Here is a 16,291-nt window from a genome sequence, read left to right as displayed (position 1 = left end):
CAGGTACTGTATATAAAGGTGTTTTACTCAACCCCTTAATCATGGCTCTTCAACTGGTGGCCTGCAAGGGGACATGATGTGGCCCGTAGACTCGGCTGCTTAGGGCCGGCTTGATGTCGGTGCCGTCAGTGTTATCGCACAGGGGCCCCGCGCTTACAGAGGCCCCGCGCTTTTCCCCACAACAGTTAAACTTTGCCGGGGGAGAGTGCGGGGCCTATTACCTTGTACCTGGCTTCTCCTCTCCTGCATCTCATCTCTGCGATGTCGCAGTGTCACATAGTCATGACAACACGACGGCGCTGAGAGGAGGAGCAGGAGGTGGTCTGAGGCCCAGCTCCCCCCTGGCACCGAGCCCGCTAAATTCCAATCCGGCCCTGGCAGTAACTAGTATGAAATTAGTCGGAGTAAAGTGAAAATGTTCACTCAAAAACTCGCTTGTATATTAAGGCAGGGGTGCGCAAACTGGCGGGCGCGGGAGGAGGGTGGGGGGGGGGCGGTGCATAAAGAGGCCCTGCGCTCTTCTCGAAGGCATTTAAATTAAATGCTGGGGAAGCGGCGAAGGCCTCTGTAAGGTCCCTTGGCTCAGGCGGCTTCTGGCGATGTGACGCCATGGCAACGTGACGTCACATGACATCAGAACGCCGGAGGCAAGGTAAGGAGGGGGGGGGGCACGCGCAGGGGAGAAAGATTGTGCACGCACTCACAAAGGGGGGGGGGTTGTGTGTGTTAGTTCAGATATTATGTTCAAATATTTTAATTTTCATGGTTTTAAATGTATCTAAAATTATATTACAATAAACTTGTGCCCCTTCTACTCCATGTTTTCGGATCTGGCCCCTTTCCAAAATGGATTGAAGAGCCCTGCCCTAAACCATATATAGCAGAAAAATGCTAGTTATCCGGCACACTCAGAAATGTATTTGCAAAATAACTTCCATTTATTAAAAAATATATTCAATGACCCAACCAATACTTGGGGGTGGGGAGGGGGGGGGGTTAAAATGCAAATTGATTACTGGGTTTGTCTGGTAACTATACACTTTCTCTGTAAGAGGTTATGTTAAAAATCAGATAATGGGGTCCAATGTGGGATATCGCACCCGATACGGTATTAACTACCATCATCTTGCATCAAATCTTAGAGTTGATAGGTGTTTGAAAGTTTTATAGAATTAGACTATAGACATTTAGTTGGTCATGTTCAAACGTTTCCAGAAATGACATGAATGCAGTAACCAGGCGTTTATATTGCAGTTTTTTAAGCAGATTTAAGGTAAACTATTTAGTAAATCTGCCCCGTTATCTCTTTCCTATACCATGTCACTCTCTCTGGTCCCTTGTCACCCTATCCGTCACTCTGTGGTACCCTGTCAATGTTCTTCTGGTCCATGTCACTCTATTCGGTCCCTTGTTGTCACCCTCCTGTCACTCATTGATCCGATGTCACCATCCCTCTGGCCCCTTGTTACCCTCTCCCCTGTCACTGTTTGGTCTCCTGTCCCTCTGTCAATCCTTGGTGTCACTCTGATCCATCACTCTCTGGTCCCATATTACTCGCTCCCGTTTCCAAACCTCTGGTTCCCGGTACTCCTTCTAGTCTATTGTCACCCTCACCCTTGTCACTCTTGGGTCCTATGTCTCCCACACTAGTCCCCATTCATTCTCTCTGGTCCCCTGTCTGGTCCCTTGCCACCCTGTCACACTTTGGTCCCCTGTCTCTGTCCCTCTGGTCCCTTGCCACCCTGTCACACTTTGGTCCCCTGTCTCTGTTCCTCTGGACTCTTGCCACCCTGTCACACTTTGGCCCCGTCTCTCCCTCTGGTCCCTTGCCACCCTGTCACACTTTGGTCCCCTGTCTCTGTCCCTCTGGACCCTTGCCACCCTGTCACACGTTGGTCCCCCATCTCTGTCCCTCTAGTCCCCATTCATTCTCTCTGGTCCCTTGACACCCTATCACACTTTGGTCCTCTGTCTCTGTCCATCTGGTCCCTTGCCACCCTGTCACACGTTGGTCCCCCATCTCTGTCCCTCTAATCCCCATTCATTCTCTCTGGCCCCTTGCCACACTGTCACACTTTGGTCCCCTGTCTCTGTACCTCTGTCCCCTTGCCACCCTGTCACACGTTGGTCCCTTATCTCTGTCCCTCTAGTCCCCATTCATTCTCTCTGGTCCCTTGCCACCCTGTCACACTTTGGTCCTGTCTCTGTACCTCTGTCCCCTTGCCACCCTGTCACACCTTGGTCCCCTGTCTCTGTACCTCTGTCCCATTGCCATCCTGTCACACGTTGGTCCCCCGTCTCTGTCTCTCTAGTCCCCATTCATTCTCTCTGGTCCCTTGCCACCCTGTCACACCTTGGTCCCCTGTCTCTGTCCCTCTGGTCCTTTCCCACCCTGTCCCACCTTGGTCCCCTGTCTCTGTCCCTCTGGTCCCTTGCCACCCTGTCACACTTTGGCCCCCTGTCTCTGTCCCACTGGTCCCTTGCCACCCTGTCACACCTTGGTCCCCTGTCTCTGTCCCTCTGGTCCCTTGCCACCCTGTCACACTTTGGCCCCCTGTCTCTGTCCCTCTGGTCCCTTGCCACCCTGTCACACTTTGGCCCCCTGTCTCTGTCCCTCTGGACCCTTGCCACCCTGTCACACGTTGGTCCCCCATCTCTGTCCCTCTAGTCCCCATTCATTCTCTCTGGTCCCTTGACACCCTATCACACTTTGGTCCTCTGTCTCTGTCCATCTGGTCCCTTGCCACCCTGTCACACGTTGGTCCCCCATCTCTGTCCCTCTAATCCCCATTCATTCTCTCTGGCCCCTTGCCACACTGTCACACTTTGGTCCCCTGTCTCTGTACCTCTGTCCCCTTGCCACCCTGTCACACGTTGGTCCCTTATCTCTGTCCCTCTAGTCCCCATTCATTCTCTCTGGTCCCTTGCCACCCTGTCACACTTTGGTCCTGTCTCTGTACCTCTGTCCCCTTGCCACCCTGTCACACCTTGGTCCCCTGTCTCTGTACCTCTGTCCCATTGCCATCCTGTCACACGTTGGTCCCCCGTCTCTGTCTCTCTAGTCCCCATTCATTCTCTCTGGTCCCTTGCCACCCTGTCACACCTTGGTCCCCTGTCTCTGTCCCTCTGGTCCTTTCCCACCCTGTCCCACCTTGGTCCCCTGTCTCTGTCCCTCTGGTCCCTTGCCACCCTGTCACACTTTGGCCCCCTGTCTCTGTCCCACTGGTCCCTTGCCACCCTGTCACACCTTGGTCCCCTGTCTCTGTCCCTCTGGTCCCTTGCCACCCTGTCACACTTTGGCCCCCTGTCTCTGTCCCACTGGTCCCTTGCCACCCTGTCACACCTTGGTCCCCTGTCTCTGTCCCTCTGGTCCCTTGCCACCCTGTCACACTTTGGCCCCCTGTCTCTGTCCCACTGGTCCCTTGCCACCCTGTCACACCTTGGTCCCCTGTCTCTGTCCCTCTGGTCCCTTGCCACCCTGTCACACTTTGGCCCCCTGTCTCTGTCCCTCTGGTCCCTTGCCACCCTCTCTCCCCCATCCCTCTGGTCTCAGTGTTCCCTATTGATCCACCTGCCCCTGCCTCCCCGGTGCCTCTCCTCCCCGGTTCTCCCCCCGGTATCCGGTAGAGGGCAGCTCTCCCCTCCCCGGTCCTCGCTCCTCCCCCCCTCTCCCCATCACTCCGCTCCCGGAGCCGTCGCCGCCGCCCGGACCTGCCCCTCTCCGCCTCCTCCCTCAGGCCCCCGCCGGTCCCGGCTCCCACACAGGTAACGGGAAGCGCCGCGGGGGACACGGGGGGCGGGAGGCCGCTCACGGTGCTGCGCGGGCGGACTCATTGCGCAGGAAAGTCCCCGGCTTGTGGCCTGGGCTGGATGTTTCCCCCTCTCAGCACCAAATCACAATAACAGTAATACACGCTCAGCCCTTGTTATTAATAAATGTGTATCTCCATATCCATCTTAATTGATGTATACAGGACACACACAGACGTGCACATCTGTTCTGCATGAAAATAATGAAACGTGCACCTGTGTAATAGAATATATATATATAATATGAAATATGTTTATATACCAGTATTGTATTATAAATCCCTATATTCTAGTGTGTGTTCTGTAAAGTGCTGCATACTTGATAATATATATATATATATATATATATATATATATATATATATATATATATATATATAATATGTGTGTGTGTGTGTGTGTATGTGTGTATATATATATATATATTTCAGCCATTAATATTACTTTAAAAATTGCAGAATAGTAATTTATTTAATAAACGTTTCGGTGTATACATAAGCCTTTCCTAAGATGTGCTCATACATGGGTACCGGGTAGGGGGCCACCATGTCTGCACATTCGCAGAACGGGGGCTGCCCAGGTCGCGCATGCGCAGAACTGCGGGTGCAGAGGTCGCGCTTGCACAGAACGGAGGTTGTGCATGCGCAGAAGGGGAAATTGCCGGTCTGCGCATGCGCAGATGCCGAAAATCGGCGGTTCTGCTTTCCGGCGATTTTTGCTTTGCAGCGGGAACATAGAACGGAACCCACCGCGTTACCGGAGCCCGCCTGTATAGTCAACAGCAAACAAATAATGGCATATATTAGCGAGTGCACATGTCGTCATAGGTAATAAATAAAGGTATACTTCACCCAAATGGCAAAGAAGACACAGCATTCCAGGTACGCGTTGAAAAACGTGTATTGCACAAATGAAATGCCTTACATTTCGGTTCAGCCAAGGAACCTTCCACAGGATAGTAACCTGGGCTTTGTCCAGCCTAGACAACAAGTGGAATTTTGCAGTGGCTACAACACACTGGACCACCTTCAGGTTGTACAAGAAGATTTCTCAAAGTGATGAATACAATTTACCACTCGGTTTAGGATTTATAGTTTACAAAAAATATTTTTGTCTACACATCCTACTCCTCATCCTTTATGTTTAAGGAAATACAAGCCTCCACTTAAGGGGTCATCACAATACTTTACAGTCATTTTGAGAACAACTATAAATGAAATACAAGTATTTAGTTACACAAGAGACAGACTGGAAAAGCCAGAGTTATAATAATAAATGGTTGCATTAAATGAACAAAGGCACATCCAGTTTACAGATATTTCATGGGCAGTCAGAGATATGATTATGGGCATAAGTAACATTTACAGAAAGGATTAACATTGTGTTAGAAGAGGCAGGATGGACCTTCAATGTGTTAGAAGAGGTAGGATGGACCTTCAATGTGTTAGAAAGGTAGGATGGACCTTCAATGTGTTAGAAGAGGTTGGATGGACCTTCAATGTGTTAGAAGAGGTAGGATGGCACTTCAATGTGTTAGAAGAGATAGGATAGACCTTCAATGTGTTAGAAGAGGTAGGATGGACCTTCAATGCGTTAGAAGAGGTAGGATGGAACTTCAATGTGTTAGAAGAGGTTGGATGGACCTTCAATGTGTTAGAAGAGGTAGGATGGACCTTCAATGCGTTAGAAGAGGTAGGATGGAACTTCAATGTGTTAGAAGAGGTAGGATGGACCTTCAATGCGTTAGAAGAGGTAGGATGGAACTTCAATGTGTTAGAAGAGGTAGGATGGAACTTCAATGTGTTAGAAGAGGTAGGATAGACCTTCAATGTGTTAGAAGAGGTAGGATGGAACTTCAATGTGTTAGAAGAGGTTGGATGGACCTTCAATGCGTTAGAAGAGGTAGGATGGACCTTGAATGCGTTAGAAGAGGTACAGCCTCAAGGAGCTTACTATCTATAGGCGGGGTAAGTAGACATTGGGTACAGGGGATAAGAGGACTGGTGAGTTTCAGGAGCAATAGAGCAGCTGTAACATTACCAAATAGCTGCCGAACGGTGGCAAATGGTGGACACACGTTGGCTACCGCCAAAGGCTATCCGCCTTTGGGGTGACGCAGATGAAGACTGAAGGGGTTTCCGAATGAATTCAACTGGGATTTGAAATGTGTGGGTGTCGTGATTACTGAAATAGTGCTGAGCTAAAGAATACTACAGTAGTTTTTATTGGTCTGTACATAGGGAATTGTCATAACTATGAACTAATTCAAAAGACCAAAAGGATAAATACCCCCGTTATACACTGTGTATATTGACATCATACCTGGACACAAGCAGGTATTAATAGGCTAAGTGGAAGATTATAATTAGGTGTTACTAATCACTGTGAACACTGCCAGTATACTGCCTTCAGGCGCTTTATCCATTGCTCTGATATAGGTCTCCCAGACCTACCCTGGACTAGTTTTAATATTTTTTCTTGTACATAGTTCTATTTTTTTCACCTATTTTACTGCATTACCTAATAAAGTTTAAGTTTAAATTCACCCATTACTCTTGATCGCGAGTGCAATATTGCAGAGCTTGTCCCTTTTCTGCATTTGATTGCCACAATATAATTGGTATTGGTTTTCTGTTGCAAGTGTATAGATGTCATTATTTTAATAGTTATTTATTTACATTTATATTATGTATATGATATCAGTTTAATTAGCACACTCACTAAACCCCTGGGGTCAGGTAATGGTTTGTACAGTATGCAGAATTTCCAGTGTGCAATCCATTGTCTAATCAGTTTACATGAAGTCAATGGAGACAAAGTGAAGATGAATTTGTTTTTATATGATGACCCATTATTGTATATTTAATTTAGCTTAGTCCTCTCTCAGATACTTGTAAAAAGTAGTCTCCAAAGATAGCTATGTATCTCAAAGGACACTAATTAATATGCTATAAAAGCTGTTTTTTCCCCCTTGCTAAGGAAGATTTCAACCATACTCAATGGAATGGAGTTGAAATCTTCACTGAACGCAAGATTAGGGGCCGTAATGAGACGTAGTTATGCATATTATTCCCTCACCTGTTGTCTCTGTAAGTTTCCCCACAAACCTCTTAGATTGTAAGCTCTTCGGGGCAGGGATTTCCTTTCCCAGTGTCTGATTTTTGCTGCACTTATTGTATTTTTAAAATTCCCTGTTTATTCTTTGTGAAGCGCTGAGTACACTTTTGGCGCTATATAAATAAAGACATACAATACAATATTATATTGAGTGATGCATTTGTTTTTATAATCTTGTTTTGCTGATTTTAGTCTTGGTCTCTTTCCAGGTGTTTATCTGTGGATGACCTGTCCATGCCACGGCCTGCCCTGATAACATCTGGATGCTGCTTCTTCTCTAGGACTGTTCTGCTGCCCCTTCCTACTCTAAGGTTGCTGCCCTTTTGAGCTTTTGAACCCATTTCTCCATTGGTCCTGTCCCCACACCGGCATAACCCTGAAGCCCTCCATGTTCAAAACCCGTTTCCTCCTCCCAAGCATGTCGGAGGGCTGGCCCCAAGCACAGGCCCCCCCTCCCTCGTTACAGCCTCCCCCCCAACAACAACCACCACAGCACCCTGGGGCCATCACGCTGGGGGAGCACCCCATAACCACGTCCGGCTCTTCCGAGAACCCCCTGGGCTGTGCCGTGTATGGCATACTGTTGCAGCCTGACCTGGGAGTTCAGCATCCTCCCTTACCTCCCACTGAGCCCCTGCATAAGTGCGGGCTATGCGGGCATGACCTATCTCACCTGCCCAACCCACTTGAGCATCAGTGCATGCCCCCCGCCAGCCACGACCGCTCCTTTCAGTGCACCCAGTGTCTAAAGATTTTTCACCAAGCCACGGACCTCCTAGAGCACCAGTGTTCGCAGGTGGAGCAGAAGCCCTTTGTTTGTGGCGTCTGCAAGATGGGGTTCTCCCTGCTCACCTCGCTGGCCCAGCATCACAACGTCCACAATGGCAGCTCCCTCAAATGTTCCATCTGCGAGAAAACGTGCAAAGCCGCTGAGGCGGAGCGAGCCTCTGCACCCACTGGCCCACCTCCTCCCCCTCAGGCCACACCTGCCCAGTCAGCACAAGACACCCAGGACAAGCCCTTCAGCTGCACCTTGTGCCAGAAACCCTTCAAGCACCTGTCCGAGCTGTCACGCCACGAGCGCGTCCACACGGGCGAGAAGCCCTACAAGTGCACGCTGTGCGACAAGAGCTTTAGCCAGTCCTCGCACCTGGTGCACCACAAGCGCACGCACAGCTCGGAGCGACCCTACAAGTGCACAGTGTGCGAGAAGAGCTTCAAGCACCGCTCGCATCTGCTTCGCCACATGTACGCCCATGCCGGCGAGCAGCTCTTTCAGTGCCAGACGTGCCAGCTACGCTTCAAAGAGTCATCACAGTTGCTGCAGCACCCCTGCACGCCGGCGGGAGAGCGGCCGTTCCGCTGCAGCGCATGCCAAAAGACGTTCCGCCGGCCCTCCGACCTGCGTCAACATGAGCGCACGCACAGCGAGGAGCGGCCTTTCCACTGCGACCTCTGTCAGATGAGCTTCAAGCAGCAGTATGCGCTCATGAGGCATCGGCGCACACACAAAGCGGATGATCCAGCCAAGTGCAGCATGTGCGAGAAGGGTCTGGTGCAACCATCGCAGGTCCTGTATCACCAGCACGGGGCAGAAAGCATCTTCAAGTGCAACGCCTGCCAGCGTGGCTTCAGCCAGTCCCAGGAGCTGCTGCGGCATAAGTGCGGGCAAGCGAGTGCAGAGCGGCCCTTCCAGTGTGGCGTATGCCACAAGTCCTACAAGCGCTCCTCCGCCCTGCAGAAGCATCAGGCGGCGCACTGCGCCGAGAAGCCGCTGCGCTGCACAGCCTGCGAACGCCGCTTCTTCTCCTCCTCGGAGTTCGTGCAGCATCGCTGCGACCCAGCTCGGGAGAAGCCACTGAAGTGCCCGGACTGTGAAAAACGTTTTAAGTACACCTCAGACTTGCAAAGGCACCAACGGGTACACACGGGCGAGAAGCCCTACAAGTGCCTGTCGTGTGACAAGAGCTTCAAGCAGCGCGAGCATCTCAACAAGCACCAAAGTGTGCACAACAGGGAACAGCAGTATAAGTGCTTGTGGTGCGGGGAACGATTCCATGAGCTGGGGCAGCTACAGGAGCACAGCGCTCAGCACACAGCAGATGGGGGGTACCAGGTGGCCGCCTGCCTGCCATAAATCCTCCTTCTTTCTAACCACCTCTTTGAACTACTAGGACACTACCTGAGTGACTTATAAAGGGTCGTACCTCTGCCACTTTCCCTCCACCATGCCTGTTTTAATATAGTTAGCGGCACCTACCTTTTATGTTATAAGGGCCGGCGCCTAAAGTACTGGTTATGTGATGAAAGGGCTTCCCGTACAAAAGATGTCCAAGAAATGCAATTACAATATGAGACCGTCTTTAGTTTCCAGAAATAGCACTCGATGGTCATACTTTCATAATATAAAAGAGAAAGGAACCTTAAGGTGGAGTGGGGGGGGGGGGTTCCATGAGACAACCAGATTTAGGATTCTTACACTGGTATATGGCTAAAGCAATCCCATAAATGATGCACATTTCACATCACACATAGATGGGTGCTATTACACTGAAGTTTTTATAAATCAGGGTCTTGGTTGAAACAATGAAACGTGCGTATTCGCAATTTAAATGAATCACGGATGAGCGGAACATTCTAAAGAGCGGTCAGTCAATCAGACCACGTTTGAAGCACTTGTTATGATCACATAAGAGGGTGTCGATGCAAACAGAATGTATTGTGCTATCTGGTTACTGTCCACTCTGATTTATTAATAACCCCGTCGGTGCCAGAAGGGCTACCACTGCATTACTTTGCCCCTCTGGCGGCGATTGGGTCAAACTAACCGGGCACTTAGGAGGTGGCGATTTCGCCTTTTATATTAAGAATCCGTCTGCCCTGCACCTGCGATCGCTCACAATTCCATTATCCTAGTCTTCATTTCGCTGTGTATAGTGTACAGTAACCTTTGCCAAGGACAGTGTTGACGTGATCTGTGATTTGGACTCCAGCTGAGGACATTGCACGAGGAGTTTGGGTGGTGGAAAAGGGACCTTTGCAATGACCGTTCACTCTGGAACTCAGCTGCCCAAAAGGGCACAGAAGCGCCAGTGTCTGACGGGAGTTGGGGAGAAGGGGCACGATCTGTGATAATTAATCCCAAATGGCAGCCAGGTCTATAATACTAATCCTATAGCTAAATCAGTATTACCCTAGAGGGTGTCTGTGTCTGTTGTAACAGTCCCAGGGGCAGTCATGTCTATTATAACAGTATTACAGGGCAGCTATATAAGTACTGTTACTCAGTAATTATACTAAATCAGTACCACTTCTTCCTTACAATCCCAGAGTACTTTCTCATTTCCAAATGTAGTTACACTTTCCTTTTTAAGAGAGACAAAATATTTTCTCTGTTTTTAAAGCATAACAATTGTAAAAAAACCTATTTCGAATAAGCTTCGTCCAAATGGTTTGCACGTTTAGTAACACTCATTTTTTTAACCCCTTTGCAGCTGGCAAGGAAGTGGTCCAGCCAGGGCTTCTCAATTCCAGTCCTCAAGACCACCCAGCAGGTCAAGTTTTCAGGGGGGATCAATCAGTGGCTCAGTCAAAGACTGAGCCACCTGTTCTGAAGCAGGCTCTTAAACTGAGCCACTGATTGAGCCACCTGTGTTAAAGCAGGGATATCCTTAAAACCTGACCTGTTTGGGGAGGGAAGGGGGCGATCTTAAGGACTGGAGTTGAGAACCCCTGAGTTAAGCCATTTCACTGTCCCTGGGGCAACTGTGGTTATAACAACACTGTGTTTTTGTTGTTTGTTTTTCTTCCATCCCTTCCTAAATAATCCCAGTATTAAAAGGCTGAAGAATATTTGCCTGCGCTCGCCATCTTTGATTGGAGATGTCATTACGACACTGAAAGTGTTAAAGGCAGGACAGCATTGAACATCATTATTAGCCCTTCTGACTTCTGCCTCTCCTGGAACAGCACAACCCTGTCTGCTTCATACTTTTCTCTTCACTTGCTGTTTTAGACGGGAGCATTAGGCCTCGGCCAGGCTCTTCGCTTGCGTGCTGAGGCGCGCTGAGGCTCAGGGAAAGCAGGTGCTTTCCCTGGCCTTGTGGTTGCTTGCCCTGCGCGCCGTCAGGGGACGGGGGCGGGCCAGTGACGTCACGGAGCTGGTTCGCCCTCATTGGGCGAACCGCTCACGTGACCGGCCCTGCGCTCCGGCAAGCGCGTGAATTTAAAAATCTGCTAAGATCTACGCTTCCGCGCGCTTGCGGAAGCGTAGGCGAGCCCCTACTAAAGACGCTCTAATTGCGGCTGTAGGGGCTCAGTGCCAAGCATGAGCGAGCGTCAGCACGCTTCAGCAAGCAAGCGCTTACCATGGACGAGGCCTAAGGCTATGGCCCCAGTGTCAGCTGCTGCATGTGCGCCTGGCGGCGTGTACATGGGTGGAATCCGCGATCTCCGGTCTGTGCTCGAGCTGCAGCGGGAAAGACAAGATCGTGACGGGGAGGGGGGGGGGGGCGCGGCCATGATGTCATGCGGCTGGTTCACCCTCATTGGCTGAACCGCCGCCGCTCCGTCGCCAGCGCTCCGTCGCCACTAGTAAAGACAAAATTCTTGTCTTTGCAAAAATTTGGTCGCGCATCTCTCATTGTGCCGGGGCGCACAGGCAGCTACTGGGGCATAGGGGGCCTTACCTTCTGTACACCGCGCACGCGGTCGCCATCACAGCCGCGGACACTGGAGACTCGGCTTTAGGGAAGAGGATACGCTTGTGTACCCAAAAAGAAGCAGAACCAGTAGGAAGGATTTACGAGCGTTTCAATCAGTTTATTTTAGATGCCTTTTTTTTGACACTCCTATAGCAGACATATACATTTCGGAACATATTGAGAATCATTTTTACAAAGGCTGTAACCTGCCTTTAAAGGGGCAATCTCTTTAGCGGACATATACAGGGTTTTTGTCCCCAACAACTTATTAGTTAAATTGGTTGCCTTGAAATGATCCACTTCCCTCTACCGTAAAAATGTTATTTGCTACTTGGGTAAAAATAAGTCACTTTGGAATGTTTCTGGGTTCGCTTAGTTCAAATGTTATCTGGTCATTAATGTTCGCTCCCGTTAATCTCTTAATAAATGATGCTGCCATTATTAGTCAAACACAACATCAGAGAGAAAGCCTCCGGATTAAATGACGAACAGTGTTATCACGAGAGAGATTCGGTTGCGATTGTATACAGGTAGTCCTCGTTATCCAACGTTTCACTTTACATCGAATGGCATATCCAACGCTTTACAATGCCTCCCTAAGGGACCTTTTCCGATGCCATAATGCGTAATCCAACGCTCAACGCCACTGATTAACATGGGGCTCGCTTTACAGCGGTTTCACTATCCAACGCTACTTCCAGAACGGATTCCGGTGGATAACCGAGGACTGACTGTACACATGAAAACAAACAAGAAACGCAGGACATCATAGTATATCCATGAAGCACCTTTTACTGCTATCAAAAAGTATTGCTCTTACCGGAAAAAATACGGCTATGAACAGGCACTTCTTATCCTTCTATGGTGCTGCCTTTCTCCGGTGTCCATTTCACCGTTTTACCGTATTCCTTCCGCACGTCGTGTTTCCAGGCGTCCTTAACAGTGTTATGCGGGGAGTCTCGGGGGTACCTGGCTGTTATTTTTTACATAATTGTTCAAAGATACATTATTCAGTTTCTAATGTTTTATATATACTGTATATATTTATACAAAATACAAGATGTTCAGGGCACTCAAAGGAGTTAAAGGGAAGAATAAATGACTTATCCTGAGATCAGGGAGCCTGCAGAGCAGCCGGGGCCAGCATCCAGCAGCGAAATAGATAGCACAAAAGTCAAAGAATTCTGCAGCACTCTCTGGTAGATATAAATCAAATGTAATGCATCAGGCAAGCATACGGGGGTCAGTACAAGAATGGGGGGTCGACGTTTCGGACCTCCCGGTCCTTTATCTAGCTCCTTATGCTTGCCTGATGTATTAAATTTGATTTATATCTACCAGAGAGTGCTGCAGAATTCTTTGACTTTTGTACAGTATATAGATATATATATATTTTTAATGTTATTACGTTTTAAAGTTGTGTTTTTATATATTATTTGAAATGTTGTTTCCTGATTTTAATTATACAACTGTCTGAATAAGGTTAAATATTGTTTATATATATATATACATATATATATAATTTTATTTTAATCAATAGGATTCAGACTTTTATCTTTATAAGGACTAATGACAACTCTTGTAGCCATCTCCCTGAAGAAGTGGATTACTCCACGGAATGCGTCGGGTAGAGGTAGCTGAGTACTGCCTTTGGTGTGTGTCTCTGTTACCGGGATTCTCCCCTGCATACAAACAGTGGGTGACGTAATTGAAGCTAGCAGGCACCGCGCACAACACTGTTACGGGGGAAAGCGGTGTGCAGAAGGACTCCAGTAAACCGGATAGATGGATACCGGAGATAGAGGCAGCATCATAGAAGGAGGATAAGTGCGTAACTTACAATTTTTAATGTATGCAACACTTTTGGAGCACAGTAAAAGGTTCTTCATATATGGTCCACCAGGGCTCTTCAATTTGCAGCCCGATGTCCCGCAAAGGGGCTTTGAGTGGCCCACTGTCTGCCCCTGCTAATTTCGTTGCAGTTACAGTAAGTACAATTTTTCATACTGATACTTCTACGCATTATATGTGTGTGTGTGTGTGTGTGTGTGTGTGTGTGCGTGTGTGTGTATAATACCAATATTATAGATTGCCTGCAAAATGTAAGTAAACTATTTGTAAGTGTTCTTAAATATATCTTAAATGACTGTATTACACTGCAGATTTCACTGTACGACACTGGTGAATTGCAGAAACAAGCATTTCCCAAAGGAAGCAGCATACAGTACACCAGATTACTACATTGTGTATATGGAACGTCCAAACGAAGGACTTTGGTATATGCTCTTTGTTTGTGGCATTATTATTATTTATGATTTTTATGTTGTATTGTTTGCTGCTTTGGTATACAATATATCAGATAGCGACGTTTACAACTTAAGTTTTACTTTGTTTTATTCACCATATTTATCAAGAATATTTTACTGATCATATTCATCCCGTTTTTATGTTGCACAATAAGATATTAGGTTTTGTGATACGTCGGCCTGTTTTCTTTCACTCATGAGATTGTAGAAACACTTCACATCATTTGGTTACCATAAAGAAATGAAACGTAAAAAAAAAAAAAAATGATTTTTAAAACCCTCACACTTATTTGGATTGTACAGATGTAGATGATATTTTTGCCTCTGTTAAGCCACAAAATAATGGATAGCACGTGTTATCTCTTTAACCATGTTTTTAATAGCACTACTGTCTGGTAATAGCACCCACTAGTGGTAACACAACACATTTCGTTAAAGGTGCAATAACACCTGCTACATCTGTAGGTGTGAATCACCTACATTTAACTTGCGAAACAAGCCACAAGTTCACTTTGATCCTTCAAGGGATTTCCCATTTAAAGCCGAATTCCTCCCCCTTCACCCCGTCCTGTATGAAGTTATAATTTAATTTAACCTTATTTGAACACGCGTATCCCATGAAGCAGTGGGCTCGCAGACCCCGAGGTTGCGGAGATATTTAAGGGGATATGTATCTAAATGGTGCCATTTGCTCCAAGATACAGAGCAGGTTTCTGGCGCTGGAAGTGTGTAATGTGAAATTATCGGGGGTTTGTTAATATAAACTTCTATTGGCGGAAGTTAATCTTGGAGCTTAGAAAATGGATTTCATTGTGACACACACAAATCAGAATCATTCCGGAAATGTTATAGGAAATAACTCGATATCACTGGGACAACTCTGTTCTGTGATCCTTTAACAACGTAGGCAAATTATTACTCACGTAGTGTCTTTTTATACATTTGAGGAGTTGGTTACATACAGTATTAACTCCAATTGTCTGTTGCAGGGACCAGCAAGGCATGTTGGTTCTCGAACAGGAAATATATATTGTTTTGAATTCTTTTATTTTTTTACCTTATAAGAACTTGGGGGGTTTCCCCTGGTTGACAGTGAAAATGACTTTTCATTTTCAGTTAAAAATTTAAAAAAAGCCAGAAATATAGCCACCAGGTCTCGCCAACACAACTCCGAAATATCGTCTCCTGGTGACGTTGCATCTTTCATTGTCCTCCGGAGGCATGGCTGATCCGGCGGCTATATAGTTCTCTTACCCAGCAAATTCAATGTCCAGTCTACTGGCAACTAGTTTGTACCAGGAGGCAGCAGCAATGCGGTTGACCTCCACGGAATCCTCTCACCCCTCCCGGAGCCGGTAAAGTAGTGTAAACATATCCCCCCAAAACATTGAGCAGCATATGCAGTATAGTATATACTAGGAACAGCCAAGTCTGCAAGGACTACCAATAGGTCAGGATATCATGTGCATCAGCACAGGTGGCTCAATACATTAAATATTGTAAAAAAAAAAAAAAAACAAAGCTTTGGTTTACTATGGAAATTGTAAAACTTTTAAAACATTTCGGTAAAGAAGGGTGGGTCGGCGTGTTGGTCCTTTCTTCCATGTAGTAACAAAGGAGGGAGTCGGTGGTTTCATACCTATTATTGGACCAACGAGTAGTTGATATGTTACAAGCTTTCGAAACCTCCCGATGAAGGACCCTGGGAGGTATGAAAACGAATTGTTGGTTCAATAAAATGTACCATACCCCCTACTCCCTCTCCCTCCTTTGTTATAACATTATCTAAAAACACTCATACTTGTCCAATGTTTTTAATGTGTCAATCAGCTCCATTAAACATATTGAACATGTCACTGCCCTTAGTTCACATGTGTCCTGTCTGGGACCGTCTTTTAATCTCCATTCATTCGTTCAGCCCAGTGCATGGCAACCACTCTGTGTGACTGTGTCTCATTTATCAAGCCTTTGTCTGTAAGTTCTTGGAGAAAGAGCTCGTTGTGCCTGTAATTTTCTACTATGTTGAGCACTGCAAAAAAATAAAATAAAATCAACCACCTGTGTAAAAAGCGTACGGGGCGGTGCTCGGTTATCTGCCGGAATCCGTCCTGCAAACCGCGTTCAGATTACGGATCCAATGTTAATCCGCGGCGGTGAGGGTCGGATAATCCGTTCCGACGTCGGATAATGCATTATATGGCGTCGGATAGCCCGTTCGACGTATAGCGCGGACCACTTCTATTACTGTTCAGCTGTAACACATGGTAAATAGTTTGAATTTCATGCGAAGAAATATTACTGGGGGCACTATTGTTGTGTATGTTCACAGCCCGATTGACCTGAATATTTCACCTT

General features: G+C 47.3%; 1 protein-coding gene across 1 annotated transcript; it reads left to right on the top strand.

Moving 5' to 3' along the window:
- Nucleotides 1–3,417: 3,417 nt before the first annotated feature.
- ZNF319 (zinc finger protein 319) lies at nucleotides 3,418–12,826 on the top strand. Its single transcript, XM_075576541.1, has 2 exons — nucleotides 3,418–3,765; nucleotides 7,137–12,826. Exon 2 carries the CDS (start codon nucleotides 7,316–7,318, stop codon nucleotides 9,062–9,064), a length of 1,749 nt encoding a protein of 582 aa, XP_075432656.1. The 5' UTR covers nucleotides 3,418–3,765; nucleotides 7,137–7,315; the 3' UTR covers nucleotides 9,065–12,826.
- The last annotated feature ends 3,465 nt before the right edge of the window (nucleotides 12,827–16,291 follow it).

This window comes from Ascaphus truei, chromosome 19, assembly GCF_040206685.1.
Source record: "Ascaphus truei isolate aAscTru1 chromosome 19, aAscTru1.hap1, whole genome shotgun sequence".
Taxonomy (NCBI): Eukaryota; Metazoa; Chordata; class Amphibia; order Anura; family Ascaphidae; genus Ascaphus; species Ascaphus truei.
This window is presented reverse-complemented; position numbering and strand designations above follow the sequence as displayed.